This window comes from Pithys albifrons, chromosome 4 (assembly GCF_047495875.1).
Source record: "Pithys albifrons albifrons isolate INPA30051 chromosome 4, PitAlb_v1, whole genome shotgun sequence".
Lineage (NCBI taxonomy): Eukaryota > Metazoa > Chordata > Aves > Passeriformes > Thamnophilidae > Pithys > Pithys albifrons.
This window is the reverse complement of record NC_092461.1, coordinates 80,003,575-80,023,960: the sequence shown is the minus strand read 5'-3', so window position 1 is coordinate 80,023,960 and position 20,386 is coordinate 80,003,575. Positions and strand designations below refer to the sequence as shown.

General features: G+C 38.8%; 1 protein-coding gene across 25 annotated transcripts in view; it reads left to right on the top strand.

Annotated features, from left to right (window-relative positions):
• Positions 1-19,403, top strand: part of EPB41L3 (erythrocyte membrane protein band 4.1 like 3) — a 148,189-nt gene extending 128,786 nt beyond the window's left edge. For 9 of the 25 annotated variants that reach the window (XM_071554769.1, XM_071554755.1, XM_071554759.1 and 6 more), the window contains 13 exons: positions 2,703-2,756; positions 4,596-4,631; positions 4,799-4,864; positions 5,337-5,528; positions 8,875-8,949; positions 9,369-9,470; positions 11,459-11,581; positions 12,088-12,480; positions 13,494-13,625; positions 14,055-14,153; positions 15,173-15,253; positions 15,520-15,636; positions 16,875-19,403. In XM_071554769.1, coding sequence (XP_071410870.1) covers positions 2,703-2,756; positions 4,596-4,631; positions 4,799-4,864; positions 5,337-5,528; positions 8,875-8,949; positions 9,369-9,470; positions 11,459-11,581; positions 12,088-12,480; positions 13,494-13,625; positions 14,055-14,153; positions 15,173-15,253; positions 15,520-15,630 — 1,464 coding nt within the window. In that variant the 3' untranslated portion in view covers positions 15,631-15,636; positions 16,875-19,403. The remainder of the gene's footprint in view (positions 1-2,702; positions 2,757-4,595; positions 4,632-4,798; positions 4,865-5,336; positions 5,529-8,874; positions 8,950-9,368; positions 9,471-11,458; positions 11,582-12,087; positions 12,481-13,493; positions 13,626-14,054; positions 14,154-15,172; positions 15,254-15,519; positions 15,637-16,874) is intronic. The other 16 variants (XM_071554767.1, XM_071554766.1, XM_071554776.1 and 13 more) reach the window with 11 other exon arrangements.
• The last annotated feature ends 983 nt before the right edge of the window (positions 19,404-20,386 follow it).

The window sequence follows — 20,386 nt, the reverse complement described above, 5'->3', positions numbered from 1 at the left end:
TAAGTGCTGCTGTCTCATTTTGTGTCCTCATTTTGAGATAGCATTTAGGTCTAAATTTGCATTAGTTCTGCACTTGGATTAATCTAATAGCAATAACAGCATTAATATAGTGCCAGCTCCAGAGGCAATAATGAGGCAGAGTTTATGTAATGCATTGTGCTCATTCAGAAATGAGCACTTCTTTTCATTAGTAAAGTTAGGAAGTATTGAGCATAAAAACATATAAAATAGGCTTTTCAGTATCACTCTTTTATGAGGGTGATTACTCTGGCAGTGCTTCCTAGCAGACAACACAGACTTGTGCCTAATCCACCGGGTATTTCTTGTTCAAAATATTGCATGAAAAGTGAATATGTTTTTAACTCAGGCATGTCTGCATTACATTGGCAAAACAAATCACAGCAATTACGATCACAAGTTAGGGAAGGTGCAGCCACAGCATCTAAGCAGACAGCTGTCTTTCATCCTGCTCCATCCCGTGCCCGTCCACCAGCCCCACCAGCAGCTGTACTACAGCCCATCTTGGAGCTGAGCCTGATCTTTCTTCCTCTCCGCTCTGGAGACCTGCCTTGCTCAGCCTTAATTCACCATTTCCCTGCTTTGTGATAACCCCAGATCTTTATTTCAAGTAACTCAGTAATGCTGACTTCAACTCCATGGCTGTTGATTGGCTTATTAGCAGATATGTATGTAGCAATAAAGCAAATTTTATGCTTTAATTAGGATTTCATTGCTCTTATGGCTAAAGAAACAGAAACCTTTTTTCCCCCTTCAAGTCACAAAACATTCGACACAGAGATACAGAAGGCTACAGACAGTATCCTGAGCCAATCTCGTATGTTGTTTTGTTCTCCCTCGAGAAATGCCTCTGGAGACAGTCCATGCAGTCAAAGACAGAATCTCACCCCTTAGAATTCATTAGCTTCTGTGTTTGTACCTTAGCAGCTAGTATTTCTATTGACTTCAAGTTCTTAAATGAACCCTATGTGCCAGACTTGTGTTACTATGCCTTGACACAAATCTTTTAATTATTTTTAACTGTTTAGATTCATTAATTCCTCTCTCTCTTTTTTTTAATAGGAGTGACAGAGCATAGATTTTTTTCTCTCCCCATACTTTTACAATTGCTCATAATGTTATAAAGATGTGAGATCCTTCACTAATAAAGAAATCATTTTCTAACGCTTTAGTGAAAGCAATTGGGCTAGCCTATTTTGTCATTACAGTTTAATTTAAAAATAGAAGCAGTCTGTCTCACAAGTGGTTATTACTTGAAAAATTGCATGTAACTTGCATTCATGCACTTTCTAAATAGTGCAAAATGCTTGTTTATTCTTCTACCTGTCATTGAAACTATTAAAAGGAAGGAATAATAGAAAACAAAGCAATGAGAAATATCAAAAAAGCAGTTTTATGAAACCTTGGAGTTGTCAGAAAATGATAAAAGATTAGAGGAAATTCAAAGCTAAGACTGATACTCCATCCACCAGTAGGTTGGTTTCTTTTTTGGTGTACTGATGTGATTTGAGGAAGAGATGTATTGTCCTGGCTTTAAATTACCTGCCTGAGTTACTTTAGATTATCTAAGGACCACAGAAAATCACTAATGAAAACCAGAGCTTTTGCTGATATCAAAATAACTTGGATGTGCCAGTCTGGGGCAGTAGGGAGCACTTTACTTACTAGTGTTCCATACGCTTTGATAACATCAAAGTAGTCTTTTGAACTCTCTTCTCAGCCTATAATAACCTACACTCCACTCTCTGTTAAATCTTGTCACTTATTTTCTCCACTAAAATGTTCTTGGTGGTGTTGACCAAAGCAGGGATAGATCAGTCTGTACAATGCTGTGCTTTGTTTCATTTTTATCACTCATACCTAGTAAGTGTTTTGGGGGGATGGGGGGAGTTACTTTTGTTTTTCTCCTGCTTTCATCCATATTCTTAAATGGAATGAGAAGTATTTTTTATTCTTTTAATGGCAGTTTTCTTTCTTTTTATTATTATTAACAATTATCAGCTGCTCTTTATTGGAACCGAGTGGGATCTGAGCCTTACCATTACTCCACAGACAGACAGTAGATGGGCTGGGGATATGGTTATTAGAATTCCTTGGTAATGCAGACAGCCTCATGGTGTATAAATATGGAGACAAGAACAACTTCTGTACAAATGAGGGACTGAAAGTCAGGTGACTTAAAGTAGCCTTTTTTTTTATTTTTAATTATCTTTTCCCCCTCTGGATAAAAATTCAACCACCACTTTATACTGACTAGAAAAAGAATCTGTTTAATAATTTTCTTTAAAAAAAACATTGTGGGAGGAAAAGTTTGTTCAGAAAATATTAGCTGCTTTTTTTTCCCTTTCTTTTTTAAAGCTACCTGGCTTTCATAAGGGAAAAAAAATCTGCTATTCAAATAATATTTTTCCAGTAATGTTTTGTTTGGCTTATAAATTTGTCCCAGTAAAGCCATATACTGTGGACAGTACGCCTCAAGTCTTCCTCTGAGTCTGTTCTGTTTACTAATATAGCATTTTTATTTTGCTTCTTTGACTTGTGCGTTGTTTGAAAAGCAATGCTATGCAGTTCACAGGGATGTTGAGTTTAACAGTTCCCTGTGTGAGCCGCGTGTACTGATGAGCTGGGTTTATTCTTTATTCCTGCCTTCCTCTCGGGATCCGGTTTCTTGTCTAACCAAATAGACTGACAGTGAGCAGACGGATACTGCGGCTGATGGTGAGACCACTGCCACCGAGGTTTGTACAGTCACCAGCACCCAGCTGTGCCAGGGGAGAGCTTTTTGCCTCGTCTTCCCAACCCTGGGCATCGGGGCTAAACCGCATGTTTACTACGGCAGCTCAGGATCCCTCTCTGCGCGTGTGTGCATGTGTGTGCCTGCGAGTGGGACAGCTTTTCTGGGGGAGTTGAGTTTTCATTGCTCCCTGTGGGTTCCTCTTATTTCTGAGTTTGGTTTGGAAACTGCACATTGTGTGGATACTGGGGCGGTGGAAGTGTCATACACCAGTGCTGCCCACCCAGATGGTCATGCTGGCCAGATCATGCCCTGCGGTTTTTGTTTGCTTGCTGACTCTCATATTCTGCAGCCTGAGTAAGAGAGTGTAGAAAAGACAGTTAAAAGCAATTTTGAAATTTACTGAATGAGGATGTTTCCATGTTCTAAATATCTAAGGTTCTTCTTGAATTTAATTTCACATTGCATTTTCACATATTGCCACCACTAGTCCAGATATTGTCTTCAGAGGAGGAACATAAAATGTTTATATTTTCCCTGCACTGAGAAGCCTCATATACACAACACGGTACATAGACTGTGTAGACAAATTTGACCCTATGTGACTTCATTGAAGTGCATATAATACTTTCATAATTAATATGGTTGCAGCTGCAAACATGAGCTGAATTTGGTGTGGCATCTGCTAGAAGACAAAGTCTTACCACAAACACTACTGCAGTTTTTCAGAAGAATCTCATTAATATTTGAGACTGTAAAAATTACTGCCAAGGAAAAATTTTCTGTATGACATGTCAAGACAATTCATACTCGGCTGTAAACAGAATAGATTTGAACTGAGTTATAAAGTAATCAACAGATTTTCCTGTGAGTCATTTGACTCATTAGGACTATATGAAAAATTGGTGATAAAATATCAGCATGGGCATTAAAAGAATTCAAATAACCATATAAAGTTTGTTGAGACGAGTCAGGAGTACAAAATGCTTTGAAGTGCCTCTTTCAGTCCTTTGCTTCAGGCCTTGAGCCCTGCAGAAAGTAAAACAATCATAAAATTGTGGCATTTAAAATATTCAGTTTATTACTCAAAAAATTTGTGTAAATCTCCCTAGTTGCTGTCTTTATTTTATAGGAGAAGATATAGCAAACCTTAGTTTTCCTTTTGGATATCTGATTTTCAAAATGTGTGGTATATTTGCCACCTGAAAATTGTATCCTCAGAAACCAGGTTGCCAGTGCAATCCTTACTTTAGAAAATGTGATGTATGTGCCATTCCAGATCACCATTGCAGATAGGTCCCAAAAGAATATATACAGGCTAAATATGAAATAAAATTACAGAAATACAGAAAGGGACTGAGGTTAGAGAAATACCATTTTAAGCAAATAAAATATGCTTCCTTCTGTAGAAAGTGTTGTAGGGGTTTTTTCCCATGGTGAGTTTATGCAAAGCTTCACTTATGGCCCAGATGATGTCATATGTGTAAACTCTAGGATTATGGAATTTCAAAGAATTTGCTATTGCCATTTGGTAATAGACTAGCCATGACCTTGGTGAGAAGGTGCGATTGCTGTTCCATAGATGGAGATCTAAGAATGTGGAGCATAGCAATTTTTACAAAAGGAAAACGTTTAATATCCTTTTGTTAACAAATAACAAATTTGAGGAGATTTCCTCTGAGTTAGGAAAACCATGTAAAGGCAGTGTGTCTATTCCTCCTTAAGCCCTTAATGTAGAGGAAATGGAATTTTAACCCAGTGTGTACCTCTCACCAATGTCTGTAAAGCCTTCATTCATACAATTGGGTAAGGTGTTGTTTTCCAATCTTTCTCATGCCGGCAGTCGGATCAAGAGGAGGACGGAGATCTAAAGGCACAGGTACAGAAATGAAAGGCCTAGATGTTGCTCAGGTATCAATGTTGGAGGTGTTCACCTCTTTCAGCATGTTACTGTTGGTTCTCTGTGAAGAAATGTGTAGAAACAGCATTTTGTATCCTTTCAATACTGTGTCCCTTACCTTTCCCTTTCTTTTTCACTTCTTTCAGAATAGTCTGATTAAGCGAATACAGGGTGAAAATGTGTATGTCAAACATAGTAATCTTATGTTAGAGGTTGGTATTGGTATATACCAGTGCATGTACGTACATGTGTGTTAGTTTTAGTGGTAAACTGTGGATCTGCACTATGATGCATGAACTGTGTACTCCCACTTCCTAATAGATTTTTTTTCTCAGATTATGACGAGTCCTCTAACTTGTACTATAAATATAGATATATGCGTGTGCGTATATGTGTGTGCCTCCACGCGCATATGTATGTTTGTTTGAAGCCTCTTTATCAGGTGCAAATTATAGTGATACAGATAAGCTCTCTAAGAGTGTATTTATACTCACTTGTACAAGATATGCTATGCTGTTATCTTTCAAAATACCACATTTTCACAGAGTGTTGTGTTAGTGCTGTGCTCCCTGGCTCCCTGAGCTGTTACTTCCCTCTATACTAACCAAGTTGTGTGTTTGGGCTCTAGAATTTGGTTGGCTTAGAATGTATCACAAACTGCTCTATTCTTTTAAAACTGTCCAGGATCTAGACAAAACCCAGGAAGATCTGATGAAACATCAGACCAATATAAGCGAGTTGAAACGCACCTTCTTGGAAACCTCCACAGAAACGACTGTGTCTAATGAGTGGGAGAAGAGGCTTTCCACATCTCCTGTTCGGCTTGCAGCAAGGCAGGAAGATGCTCCTATGATTGAACCACTAGTGCCTGAAGAGGTCAGCGTGAGCTGAAAGGCTTCATTATGTATTTGTCTATTCAATTTTTACTTATAGCAGCCCTCAGTAGATTAGAGGTCAGTTAGAAGCTATTCCCTGCTTGCAGGCACTCCTTTATCTTGGACTCAGGCTCTAGGAGCAAAGATGCAAGGAGGAGCAGATGCCATAAACATATATATATATATATATATATATATATATATAATATATATATGTATAAGAATACATAGATATGTATTTAGAGAACAAAATTCACTATAAGCCATGTGGCAGAATTGGGTCTCTTTGAGGGTGCAAAACTCAAGCGTTGTTACAGGTTCGGTGAGCTTGAGGAAGTCCAGCCATGCATGAAAGAAACCATGAAAGTGATGGAGAGAAAATTTAAGTAATGGTGACTGGTTTGGAGCTGCAGTGTAGTGAGATGGATAGGGGTATGGTGCCAAGCTTGAGAAGAAAATACACAACAAAGGGCAAAACTCTTTCAGTCTTTCAAGACAGGAAAGAAATAATGATGATAATTAGACCTTCTTGGGCAGTTCCATAAGGGAACTGATGGTTGCTGCAGTCTGCTGGATACCATTTCATTGAAGACCCAATGCAGATTGTTAAGTGTTTGCATTTTCATGCAGTGGCCATGTGCGAAAAAATTTTGCTTACTGTGCAGTCTTGAAGAGTTTGTAAGAAACCTGTCAATTTTCTTAACTTCTGGATAGATAATGACATGTAGGGGTAGCAACGTAACCTTTCATGTTGCAGTAAAATACATAGATTTAAAAAAAGACAGTGTCTTGGTTTAAATCCAGTGGCGTAAAGAGAAATAAGCTTGTGTGGTCTGCGTGAAAGGTAATTTTTTTATTCTACTGTGAATTGTTAATCTGATTTTTGTCTCAGAGGAATAATCTTTATGGTTACTTCCTGGTTTTAGCATTACAGACCAATAAATGGTCATGAAATTTGCTTCTGTGCCCACAGAACTGATGTAATATAGTAAGGAACTCAGCAAAAATTGGCTAGAAAGTATAATTTGAACGGGTGTTTTACTTTCCCACCTCAGAGGTTGGCATTGCAGACCCACAACTCTCTGGGGAAGGGAGTTCATGGACACGCAGATATCATGTGTCAGCTTCTCCCCTTAGGGAAAGGTATATTGCCAAGAAAAAGGCCCTTTTCCTCTCCACATTATACCCATCTAACCAGTGGTTGATATGGGCATGAGACATGCATTTTTAGCATGGCCATTAAGGTGGCTTAAAATACCTAAAAAAGCAGACTCTGTGCCCAAAGCTTCCCTTTTGTGGGGAGCAGAGAGGAGACTTAGCATTGCTCCGACCAAACAAATCATAATAGACTCTAGAAAAAGATTATTTTGGTTGTAGTGAAAACATGGGGTTTCTTTCATAGAAGTAAAATTGTAAGTATAATGAACAGCATGCATTTAACATACTAAAGATACAAGGAACTGTTGAACAGCAAGCAGCTGGCTAGCTGAGACTGAAAGGGAAGCAAGCTTAAAACAGCACCACCTTGTTTGTTTAATGCATTTATTAGTTTAGAAATATAATAACAGTTTTTAATTGTTATTAAATTACACAAGCAGTAGCAAAGTATTACACAGTTATGTAGGCTTCACAGTGGGGAAACACATCCAAATTTAACCATTCATTTGTAAAGGAAAAGGGCAAGAATTATCCTTATCTCGTATCTCTTCTCTTACTAGTAAGAAGCCAGCTTGCTCCAAAGCAATGTGCAGTTATTAAATCTTGTATGCGTGTAAGTAATCTACAGTTATTTCACAGAACCTCATCCAAATGAAGGCACTTCTGTGGAACATTGAGAGAGCATTTAAGCTATCAGAGCGTAACTCTGAAGTGATGTCTGGCATGAAGGGGCCCCTGCTGTAGATAACATGTGGCCATCTTTTTTGGTCTCACTAAGTGGGATGGTTTCAGTCCTCCTGAGAGAGGAATTTTTCAGGAAAATATGAAGCCATCCATAGGTCAAAATTACCACCTTGGCATTAACTGAGGACTGCAGAGGCAGTCAGGACAGAGAGCACCTAGAACTGCATTAGGCAGTGCCTTCTGCTAGTTAAAGACGTTACACATGTAATTTAGCATATGCACTTTAGAAATGTACTCAGTACTGTCACCTGTAACTCTTTCATATAAAAATCCCAAGAACAGAAGGAAAAGCAGGCCTTTTCAAAGTGTGCTTTTTGAGCATTTGGCACCTTTGTTGTGACTTCAAGCCTGTTTAGTCACCACATGGTTTCTTACAATAGGAGGGGAAGTGCTTCATTCTTCTTTAGTGATGAAAAATACAGTTTGAAATACCTGCTGTGGTGGTGGCCAGATCGCTACAGAACATAAAAGCAATCATATTAACAAACTTCTGGACAATGTTTAGTCTGACCTGAATTAAATCAAAGGAAAGCTTTAGAAATAAAGAAGTTATACATCTCATCACAGTCAGGGAGATGAACTTTTATCCCTTTCTCTTTCTAATTTCATGTCTTTCTTTAAATTTCTGCATTTCTTCTGGAGTACATGAACACCTTTTTCATGCCAGTCATAACACTTCCACTGGCATGCCTATCAAGTGCATTAGCCACTGAAGTGGCTGGAAAGGTTTTGGCAAGTAACTTATTTTGTTCTGTAGGGGCTTGCTTTCACTGGCCAAATGGCAACAGTGGATGGCTAAGAAGGTGGGCTTAAAAGGCTTAGGAGGTTGAGTCTTACCAAAATTTAGAATTTTCCCTGTTGGCCAAGTTGCAGTGATACTATTCTCACAGCATTGGGAAGGCACTGATGGGATAAAACTGAGGAGTTTGGTGTTTCACTGTAGTGATAATAGAGTCATGGTTATTTTCCTGTGTAGGAAAAGGACTTTTGAGGCCTCATATCAGCAGGGAGAAAGGGAGAGCTGAAATCTTTCCAAGGCACACTTTGTGCCTGCTTCAGCAGGAAGGGCTGCAAACTCAGGACACCCTCATCCAGGGTGAAGGTGGAGGGGCCTGTTCTCAGCATCAAAGTTAAATAAATGATATGGGATGAAATGAACACGGTGCATCATGAACACGGTGCATCCACACCTGGGTGTTATTCAATTTAGTCAGGTTTGTACTACACAAGTGGTTTGCTCGTATCTATTTCGCATTGACCACAAAGAGGCACTGATTTCACTTCTCATTGGAAACCTCTGCTGTAAAATGATTCTCTTTAATTCTGTTTCCTAATTTACCGTGCAATTACTAATTTGTAGTGTAGAGAAATATGATGAGCTACTGTAAAGTATAGTGGACTTTATAGCCTCCATTTACTAAAGTCATTTATTCCCCTGACATTAGACCAAAGAAGAAAGAGAAAAATCAGAAAAACTCATATTTTTGCAGAAGGGAGGTACTACATTCCTTGAAATGCAGGTAAAAACAAACAATGCTTTCTTGAAATACAGTCAAGATAGGATGGCAATGATTTATTATTTTATTATCTTTTTTCCTTTCCAAGCCTTCCCATTTTTAATATTTTTTATTGTTATTATTTCTTAAGTTTCAGGCAGAGATGTAGTAATCTGGGACTGAATTCTGAGGAATGAGTCCCTGCAGAGCTTATGTCTTCCTAATGGAGACTTACTTCTCTGCTAGTTAGAAATCTACTTGCACGGTGCTGTTTGTGGATGTTGTTTGCATTTATGCATGCATTTCCAGCATAAACCTCACTGAGAACATTGTGGTGAATGGTGCACTTCTGTCACTAGAATGAATTTCCTTTATATTATCAAGTGAATCTAGATTATGCTGAGTGATGGTGAACTTTGTGTTTTTATTGGTTTTTCTATTAGCCAAGTGTGATAGAGAAGAAGCTGCAGGAAGGAGAATCTGCTGGCACTTTGGTTACTTCTCATCAAATCATTATCCAGAAAAGTATCCCATCATCCCTAGAGGTTATTTTTAATTAATTTGATTTTAAACTACCTAATTTGCTTAGTTAAATACAAAAATTATGGGTGGATGCTGATTGCATAGTCAACGAAAATCAGAAAGCATATTTGCATGAGTAGAATAAAAGACACTGCAATTAATAGTTCCATTCAGAATGTTTAGTAGTATGTTTAGTTTACACAGTTTACTGTGTTGTACTGCTCCATTTAAACAATCTTGATAGGGGTTGATGTTAAGCTAATAAAAAGAAGGAAATACAGTGCAGGCTGCAGCTATATACAAATGCGTACTATTCCAAAACCTCATCAACAGTGTGTTTGCGACACCTGGGCAACAGTTGGGTGGGCTTATTTGCCCTGTTGTTGTAATCTGGTTTTGACTGTAGCATTATGAACCACTGTGACAAGTGATTTTTAACCACAGCATGATTCCAATTAAAATTTTAAAATATGCCCCGAAATGCTATTCCGCTTTACATGAATGCAAAAATAGTGAGGCAAAAATAATTTTTGTGTCCACATTATATGGGCCTCTGAAGCGAGACAAAGAAACCATATGCCTAAGGTGATTCTGTTTATTTGTTTGGTAACTGCTTTAAGAACTACAATGGTAAAAGTTACTATATGGTTTTGGAAGAGGCAGCATTGATTTCTTAAAAGTCTGCATACTTTAGTGTTCCTGAAGTACAGATAAACCTTCAGATATTCTAATTTAGCTTTTATATCTCAAATATAGGGCACTGAGGATTGGGTAATAATAGAAAAAATACCCTCTGAGGTAGTTGATGGTGAATCGGAAAAAAATCTGGCATACAAAGTAGTGACTGTGAGCAGTAAAACTGCCTTTCCACCTGAAATGTTAAAATCCAGTACCATTCTAATGCAGAGCTTTGAGGACTTGGAAAACGAAATACAATCCAATGAGGAGAATAAGCAGAAAATGTTCACCCTAGGAAAGTCCTATGATACCATATCTGGGAAAATTGTAACCATGACAAGTAAAGCTAAAGAGGGTGAGAAAGCAGTACAGCCTTCAGTAGAAACTTTGCAAAAAACGGAAAGGGAAGTGCAAGAATCTGTGAAAATCGTTCCAGTAGTGGCCAAGTATGACATCCTCAAGCCTGTCACTGATGAGAAAGCCAGGTGGGGATCCGATGTGCAGAGCACGAAAAGAAAGCTGTCCGACTCTCTGACACCCATAAAGGAAGCAGAATCTCAGTTGCAAAGTCCTGAAGAGGAGAGTTTGAAAAAGACACTAAAGATGGACCAGGATTTGCAGTTACATGGTACACTGGGAAGCTTACAGCTTGGCAAAGCAGAAAAACATCTTGGCAGTGAAACTTTAAAAGCAGGGCAATTTGCCTGGACAGATAAGAGCCTGTCTGAGTGGAGATATTCCAGAGAACAGCCATTTACCATTGCTACTGCTCACTATGTTACCGAGTCGTCTGCATCAAAAGTGGTGGTAACAAGGGGCTTTGACTTCATGCCACGATTTAAAGATAAAAGCATGACTTCTTTTAGGCAATCCCCTCACACCACCCTATCTTTTGGTTCTCCTGCTGCCTGGCTTTATGTTGACAGCAGCCAACCCAGCTTATTTTTTTTTCTCTCATACTTTGAATCCGTCCCACAGTCTGAAACAGACATTATATAAGGCTTTTAACCTTTCTGGTTTATTTTAAGATTCATGTTACTGAAATGTAGTATTGCTGCTGTGGCTTGTTAATAAAAGGGAAAAAAAGGTTTGCTTGAATCAGCAAAATGCCAATGCTAACAACTTTTACGCTTTTTAACTATTGCTTACTACAGCCATTATGAATTCGCTCTGATTTATTTTCCCCTTCTTTTCCTGTTTCTGACTTCTCTGTGCCCTCGCAACCTTCTCTCCTTTTCCTCTGTCTCTGCCTCCAGTTTTGGCAACTAATATGTCTGTTCATGTGGGTCTGCCTTTCTTCCATGTATGACTCTACATTTCTTTGTCTATTTAGACTAAACAGTCCACCAGTGAAAAAACCTTGGATGGTTCAGATATCTTCACTCTAATAGAGTCTGCCAGAAAACCGACTGAGTTCATAGGAGGGGTTACTTCAACTTCCCATAGCTGGTCTCAGGTGGCCATTTGATTCCCTCCATCAATGTTATAACTACACAATAATTACTTTTGTTTTTGTGTTGTTTCCTGTTTGTCTGCACAGTTTGGAACTATATAACCAATGCATGTATTCGTGTGCATTTTTCTTTGTTACAAGAGATCACAACAGAAACTTCACCAAAAAGAAAAAATTAAAAAACAAACCAGGTTTTCTCTCATTTCACTTTATTTTGGTCATTTTGTAGGGTACTGTATTTTGCCTTTGTAAAGCTCACACAAAAATACCAATGAGGAAAACACTGACACTGACATTTTTCTTCATTTTTAAAAATTGTGATTCTTACTTTGTTTTCTATTTCTACTACACTGATAACATCCTGAGGAAAAAAAATCTATGCAACATGAAAGGAAATGGCAAAATACAATACCCATTCTTTTATTTATGTTCACAGTACATTAAGCTGAGGACCTACTGCAAATAGTGTCTGCTTCTGATGCTGAGGGTTTTTTCCTCCTTCCCTGCAGAGAATAGATACGACGACATCTCAGGAGATTGTTTCCAGTGACATGAAGCAAGCAGTTGAGCCACAACAGGATACAGTGAAGAAGGTTGTGCAGGAGACTGTAGTTGTCAAGGAAAGACATGGGATGGAGGTGCATGCAGGCGGGGATCCTGCTAAAGTGGCCGGACTTGTGCTGGATGCCCAGGCTGAGGCAGCGTCCGTGGTGACTGCTGGCATGAAAGGGAAGGAGGGCTCTGCTGGGACTGAGGGGGCGAAGGAGGAAAAAAGGGAGGAGGCTGAGAAAGCCCTAACCAAACAGGAAGGAGTCACTGCCGCTGCTTCGTGTGAGCAAGCAGAGGAGCACAGAACAGCAGTCCAAGTTTCAGAGTCTTTGGAAAGAAAACCTCATTTTGAGGTAACTTGTTATTAAATCGGTCATGTCTGTGCTGAATTGCCAATGTAGCTAATAGTGGACTAAGTTAATTTCTGTCATGGAAAATAAAGTGTACCAAGCCTGCATGATTACATCTTTACAGCAGGCAGTTTGTTTCTCTTCTTATTTCCTCCTTGTGTGACACCTGCAAGGCTTGTTGCTGGTTTCCATCATTAGCAAAATGCCATGCATGTTTTACCTAAAAGTGCTTTTCATGCAACAGTGAATTACCAAATTTCATGGCATTTTATGCAGCAGATAATAAGATCAGTTGGCATTCTCTTTGGGAAAGTCTGTCAAGATTGGCAAAGTTCATATGTTCTCAAAGACAGGAAATAGATTGTTTTTTCATGCTTGGTACAATTATAAAGAAGTGTACTGTGTCTTAACCCAGATGTCTTGCCTTAGCCCCATTAGCAGCATTTCAACAGCTTTTTTTGTGCAGAGTTTTTTTCTGAGAGCTTAACTGAAGACTAAGCCTGAACAGGATTCATTCTCTAGACATTAAAAAAAAAACGTAGAATCAGAGAATAACAGAAAAGTTGAGGATAGAAGGGCCCTTTGGAGGTCATCTGTTCCAACCCCCTGCTCAGTCAGAAACAGTTGCTGCCCAGGACTGTGTCCAGAGAGCTGCTCCTGAGCGTCTCCAAAACTGGAGTCTCCACAACCTCTCTGGGCAATTTGTGGCAGTGCTCTGTCACCCTCACAGTGAAAAAGTGTTTCCTGATATCCAGAGGGAACCTCTCCTGTTTTTCTGATTGTGATTATTGCTTCGTATAGTGTTTAGAATGTTTTTGAACTTTGTTTTCTTGAAATCCAGGGAAGTGATAAATGTCACCAGCATTATATACATATATGTACCACTATAATGAGGAGAATCTTCTTTTTTTTCTGTTTTGTTCAATGCAGAGCACTTTTCTTTCTTTCTTTTCCCCAAGCAAAAAAAATTGTTCTGAGAAATTCATATTCCAATTCCTTGGTTTTTGTTCATGCAGTCGCCAGTTGTGAAGACTGAGACTATCAGTTTCAGCACTGTTCCGGCTGGTGGGGAAAACCTTGAAATTTCAACAAAGGAAGTGCCAGTAGTCCATACAGAAACAAAAACCATTACTTACGAGTCTTCTCAGGTAGGAAATTCTGCAAAAGACAGCGTGTAATTTAACATGCTCTTAAGGAACTCATGTTTCTTCACCCATTTTTAAGTGTATGCTTTAGTGTAAATTGTTGAGTTGTTCAAGTATTAAATATTAGCATGAGGAGGATGTACATAAGAATAACTCTGTGGGTGACTCTCATGTTCTGGTGTAATGCCTTTCTAAATAAAACTACAGATTTAAAAATCCCAGCTTCTCATCTGTCCTTCTAGAAGTGAAGGGGAGCCTCCAGAAGCAGAGAGAAATACTGACAGATGATCATCCTAAGAGCAGTTATTTCCCTACCATTAGATACTCATTTTATGAAGAACTGTAGAAATAGGGAAGTTTAACTGCCCAGTTCTTGTCTCCTTACACTTGGGAGCATTTTTTCGATGGGTTATTTTCCATTCTGGTTCCTAGGTGGATTGCGGTGCTGACTCTGAACCAGGTGTATTGATGAGTGCACAAACTATCACATCGGAAACCACCAGCACTACAACTACTACACATATCACCAAAGTAAGTCCTCAGAAAACAGGGATCTCTTTTTTCACCAGAGTGCATGCTTTCTTAAGTTCAGTTCCATGATTTATTTCAAAATGTGGACACATACTCTCTAGGCAAAATATTGAATGCTTTGGGTACCTGTCTTCATTCACCTGTCTTTCACTTTACTGACTTAATTAACTTATCACCCAACAACTTGACAAGAGTCTTGAGAGTCATAAACCCTTGGAGTATGTCTATGCAAGCACAAAACCTTGCAGTGCAGACACTTGATTTGGCTGCAAATACTATCTGGAACAGGAAGCAGTATAACCACATTGCTATCATATGGTTGCCTAGAAAGAATAATTTGCCTGAACATGAGGTGTGCATGGTGTTGAAAGCACATAGTAAATCTGTACCATGTAATCATAAGAGGACATTCAATCAGCTCAGACACCATGGCTGTGTTTCTAGATGGTTCCCTCAGGAACTCGTCCACAGCCAGCCTGAAAGCTCATAGCTGCACAGACAAAAGATACTGAGTCTTACAGGTTCCAAGACAGCATCTAAATAACAGTTCCTCCCAAAGCAGAAACCCTCTTAGTGCTATGACACTCTCCTGCCATTATTCACTGAGGACAGGTTTTCATCTTTCCGCAGTGAAGTTCACCCTTTAGTAGATGAGTTATACAAAGGCCATACCATCCTGTATGTTCCACAGAAGTGTACAGTTGGACTTGAATAAGTCTTAATATGGGCTGTCTGTATTCCTGTTCTGTTCTTCATGGAACAAATTTACTATAAATACCTGCCATTGTTCACATACAAGCATCTCTCCTGATATATGTGCAGATTGAGCAGAATCTTAAAATTATCTGTGTTGGAAGGACCTCTGGAGGTCATTAGTCCATTCAGAGCAGGCTGACCTCAGTGCAGCTTAGGTTGCAGTTCTGTGTTGCCCCCTCTGTGTATGCTGTTTGAGCCAGTTCAGTCCAGATGAGAAGCACTCCAAAGTAAGTTACTGACATGCGTTTGTCTCTCCCATGTAGACTGTGAAAGGAGGCATCTCAGAGACAAGAATTGAGAAACGAATAGTCATCACAGGAGATGCAGATATTGATCATGATCAGGTAAAATCTATAAACTGCTAAAAAGGCTACCTTGAAGACTGCCAAAGAGAACATTTCTAAATACTGCTGTGACAGATACTATTCGTACTGGCATGCCTTAAATTAAACTGGATTAGTAGTTAAATCATTGATGGTATATTTCATATTTTAATCATTTTTCCCATTTGTAAATTGTGTAATATCTCATGAATCTCTTCACCTTGCTACTGATCATGCATGTTCCACCTCCTTTTTGTTTTTGCCCTTCTGTGGTTTCCTTGGGATAGGCGCTGGCTCAGGCAATTAAAGAAGCCAAAGAGCAGCACCCTGACATGTCAGTGACCAAAGTAGTGGTACATAAAGAGACAGAAATCACACCAGAAGATGGGGAGGATTGACCACAGGTAAGAGGACTAGATGATTTTCCTAGGCATTTACTGGGCTGGCATGTTGCAAATGTTGTTTTCCTACCACGTTTCACCTCTAATGCTTCGCTTTCTCTCAGTGGCATTTTCCAGTTGCATTTGGCTTGTTATCAGTTCTTGTTTTTGAAAGTAAAACACATTCAGCTCTAAACATCTGTCTTAATTTAACAGTGCCAGCTGGAGAAAGAGAAACTACTCACTTGCTTTTGTTGGCTCTCTGTAAAGTCCTCATTGTCCATGCTTTGTTACAGTCTAATATTCTAATTCTGAAGTCATAAAAAATCTATTGTCTGCTTTCATGTCATTTAAGGACAAAAATAATTTGTTCTTAAAGGTGTGCATTTTGGCTTAAAAATGTCAAGATAAAAACCTACAGCTGCTTTTTAAATGTCCCTTGCAGATATGTTACAAGTTATGCTTCAATACTTAACTTGCAAAGATATGGTCCAACTTGCTTTTAAATGCAGTGAATTAGTTTGTCAGTATTTGGGTGTCTTGGCTTTCTTGTATTTGAAAGAACATTTTATGTTTTAAAGCAGCATTGTTTATCAGGATGAGATGATAATGCAGCTTTTATTGCGTCAAGCTTTTTTTCAGTAAAGGCATGCTCTCCAATAGTGGCTGGCTAAAAAGACATCTTAATATTCCTATATTTATTCTCTGTGCAGAAACATGTCATGCATACTAACCTGTTATGCAAAAGCTGTTAATGCCAGCACCATTGCACAAATTGCTTTGAATGCTGTATGCAGAAGGGAAAGAAAAAGCTGGTTGTCAGATTTATTTGAATCTATAGCAGCATTTTATTCTTCAAACAGTATGTGGTCCCTATCACTTGGTGTAAGTAACAAAATGTAATGCACAGCACCTTTTGAAGCTGTTTGGCTCTCCTGCTTTTGTATATGCAGACCCTAAAGAAAACTGAATTTCAGTGCCAGTTATTTATTTGGAATATGGAACCAGTCACTAAGGAGTGAGTAGCTGTGATTCTTGTGGTATTCTGCTAATTGTTCCTGAGACAGCTCAATGTGGCTTGTTTAAAAGTTTATTGATGTTGCTAATTCTTTCCATTGGCATCAGTGGGCTTTGGATTTGGTCCAAGTTGCTTATATTTGGATGATGCCATTTTCAAATAGCTTTTCTTACACAAAGTTATGAAATCTCTTTTGCAGAAGAGTAGTGGCTTGCAATAATTAACTCAGTTTTCTTTTCTGCAGGAATAACGTAGATTGCATATGAATCCAGACATCCATACCAGTAGGAATACGAGAGCCTATATGGAGTCTCAGTTCCAACCTGACTGACTTGTATCTGTCTATGGAAAATTTCAGTACAGAAGAATTGATCTTGACCGTTAATAAAGAAACTGGCAGAGACACCTTCCCATAGAAAGCAATCTGAATCAGCAGCAGTTAAACAATATTGCATGAAGCAACAATAAAATTACAGAAAAGCAGAATTTTTAATTTTCTTAAAATGTCTAAGTTTTCAGCTATACCTGCACGTTCATAAACAATATAAACAGTGATCTCATGTAACACATAAACAGTTCATGCCTTTCACAGTTTCTGAAAGTCTAAACAAATTACAACTTGTTAGGTGGCAAGCCTTTTGTTTACGGATATTGTAAATGAAGATTACCCCCAAAACGCTAGAAGCTGTATAGGTACTGTGTATAATGTTTTACCACACACTAGATGTGCCAATAACACAGTTTATTCAGTAAACAACTTGAATCTTATATTTGTTCATCTGGTTTTATTACTGCCCGATAAACAATGATGAATCTTTACTCTTACGAAAACATTTAAATGCTTACAAAGTGTGCTTTGTATACCTGACTGAATACCTTATGAGGTAGTAATGATTTTAGAATATTAACCTTAACGATTTTTGTCAGCATTGTTCAGAGTCAGCTTCCAGTCACTCTTCACAGATCCTAACCTTGTAAATTGTATGTAGTTATTTTGGAGGAAAAGAAAATCTGTATTTTACTTAGTTTTCAGCTTTAGAAAATTATTAATCTGAAATAACCGTGATGGTTTTCTATGATTTCCCTTTTGTTCTCAGAGGAAAAAAAAATCTGTTTGAGAATCTGGTCAGCATTTACTATCTAGTTCAGAGTCAAGCCTTAACCTGTACAGAACATCCACCGAAAACTCGTTAGTGTCCAGCTCTAATACTCACTGAAGGGATAGCATCCATTACACTGTCAGCTGCATCACAACACATGGTGAATGTATGTTTCTGCATAGTGAAATAAAAGTGGTAAATGCATCCGAAATTGTATTGTTCTGTGTCTAAAAGCACCTAGAGGTTTTTGATATTCAAAACATCAAAATGTTACATTTGTAAGACACCACAGGTTTTACTCATGTGCAAAGTTGATGTGTTTTGTCTTCAGTGGCTGACACTGCACTGTGCAGACAGTGGGAGTTAGCAGAACATCCAAAGGGATGACAGTGTTCACCTTTGGGCATATGATGTTAGCAAAGGAAAAGGACTGTTTGGTTCCTTCTGTTTTCTCTGATTGTGTAACCTTTCATTGAAGCTAAATGAAGGATTTTGTCATTGCTTAGAAAGTAAAGGCCAGTAGCACTTGATCCAGACCACTCTCTTTTTGTACTTTTGCTCTGAAACATGGATAAAATTCTCTTTAAAGCAGTACTTAGCAGTTCCTTTTTTTTGCTCATTTGCCATATATAATTGACAGTCCCCTGGTAGTTTAAGATCAATAAGTAATTAATTCACTCTTCAATCTGTATTTCCTTGCAGGATCAAAAGAAAATGGGTACAAGTAGACTTTTCAGGACTAAAAGGGCCAAATTTGCCCTTCATTGTTTACACAGGGCTCCCTCCCATTGAAGGCAATGGATTTGGCTTCAGTGGAGAGCAGGATTTGACCCAGTGACTTGTTAATAAATGTTTATTTTCATAATTTAGAAAAAAAATAGTATATATAGAGAGAATAACCTGTAGATAATAATTAAAATTAATATCCTGAAGCTTTTAAAGCTTTGCCCTTAGTTTCTAAAACATCTTCCTTCCACCAGCCATTCTTCATGCCTTTAAATCCAGAGTGCTAATGATGTAACCCCTCCCCCAGCTGTTGTCATTGTTCTTCGATGGCCCTCTCCTCCTCCTCTTAGTCCTAGAGCATCTGTGTTCTCATCCCTCTGGGTGACAGTAGGCTCAGCTCTCTGGTGCTGCCAGCACCCAGCTGCGGGCAGGGGTGGAGGAGGTCCTCACCTTGTCTCAGCAGATGGCATGCCAGGTCCTCCCTACTGCATCAGGAGTTTTAAAACAGACTCCGAAGACATATCAATCCTCCCTCAGGTGCCCTTCATGTTGTCAGCTAAGAAACAGCATTGTATTACCTCAGAGAGACACGGTGATTGCACAGCCTTCTCTCCCGAGTTAGCATTATATTTTAGCATGGCTTGAGGAGACTGTATTTTGGTGATCCTGCACAGTATGTACGCTGTCTAAAGATATTTTGTCATAAGAAGTTAGACTCCTTCGAAAAGACACTCACCACTAAGATATGACCTAAGTGCATACAAACTATGAGGAGATGAGAGTGGACAGGCAAGAACATCTCAGTGCCATTGTTGGTAGCAGACCCTTGTTTGAGGGACGGTTCGTGGAAGTCATAGCTTTGGTTTTTGTTAGAAACTGTTTCTTGGGTTGTCTGCCTAAAGCTGTGCCACATGAAATAAAGAGCACCTGCCTGTTTCTACCAACCATCTCTTCTCGTCTCCGTCTCTTCTCATTTATTGTTCGTCTTTGTGTGGCCTCTCAACATAAAACAGCTTAGAAAACAAACCATCAAATATTATGTTACTTGAAAGCACCATTGCCAACACAAACAGCAGTACAGTAGACAGTCTCACTTGCTACAACTGGAGTCACAGATCCAGCCTGATAAGAGCTGGCTGCTCTGCACCACTGTGGCAAGGGACCCAGATGGTCAGGCAGGGCTTTGCCCATCATGCAAGAATGGGCATAGCAAGTTATCACAGCAATTGTGACCATCACAGATACAGAAAGAGTGAATACATCGCCTTGGCATTTTTTAAGAGTGTTTGGAATCCCTTAACATTTATACTTCTGAAGTTTGTTTTTAGGCTTGTCTCACCACAAACAGCAAGTAATGGTGTTTCTGTGCTCATGCATACATGAAATATTTAGTGAGTTTCTAAATCCATGTCATATATTTGAGCAAGGGTTTAACATCTTGGCCCTATTTCTTCCCAGAGCAGATTTAGACAGCTGATGAGATGATGTGGTTAACCTTTACAACCATTTGTATCTGCTAAAATGATAGTTCTTCATGACAAATAAGTTGAACATTGAGTCCAAACTTCAGTTTGGCAATCATAGTGGCAAGTGTTGCTGCAGGTTTCTTGCCTTCAACCAAAATGGTTTGGTCAGTTAAGATCATAAGGCCCGTTTACAAAAGTTCACCTTTACATCTTCTCTCCACAGCTAATAATGGTGAGGTAAAGAAATGTGTTCCCCTTTTTTATACTGGAACAATGATTTTGCAGAGCTAGGATTCAAACCTTTATTTTTAATCATTTTTTCCTAGTTACTAAAAATCTGGGACATGCCCAAGGCAATGGTGAGATATGTTGCATGATTTTTTTGTTTTAATGTTTGTTGAGCACACCAGAAGTACATACTATATACTGCATTGCCCAGAAAAATCCTGCAAAATCAACCACAC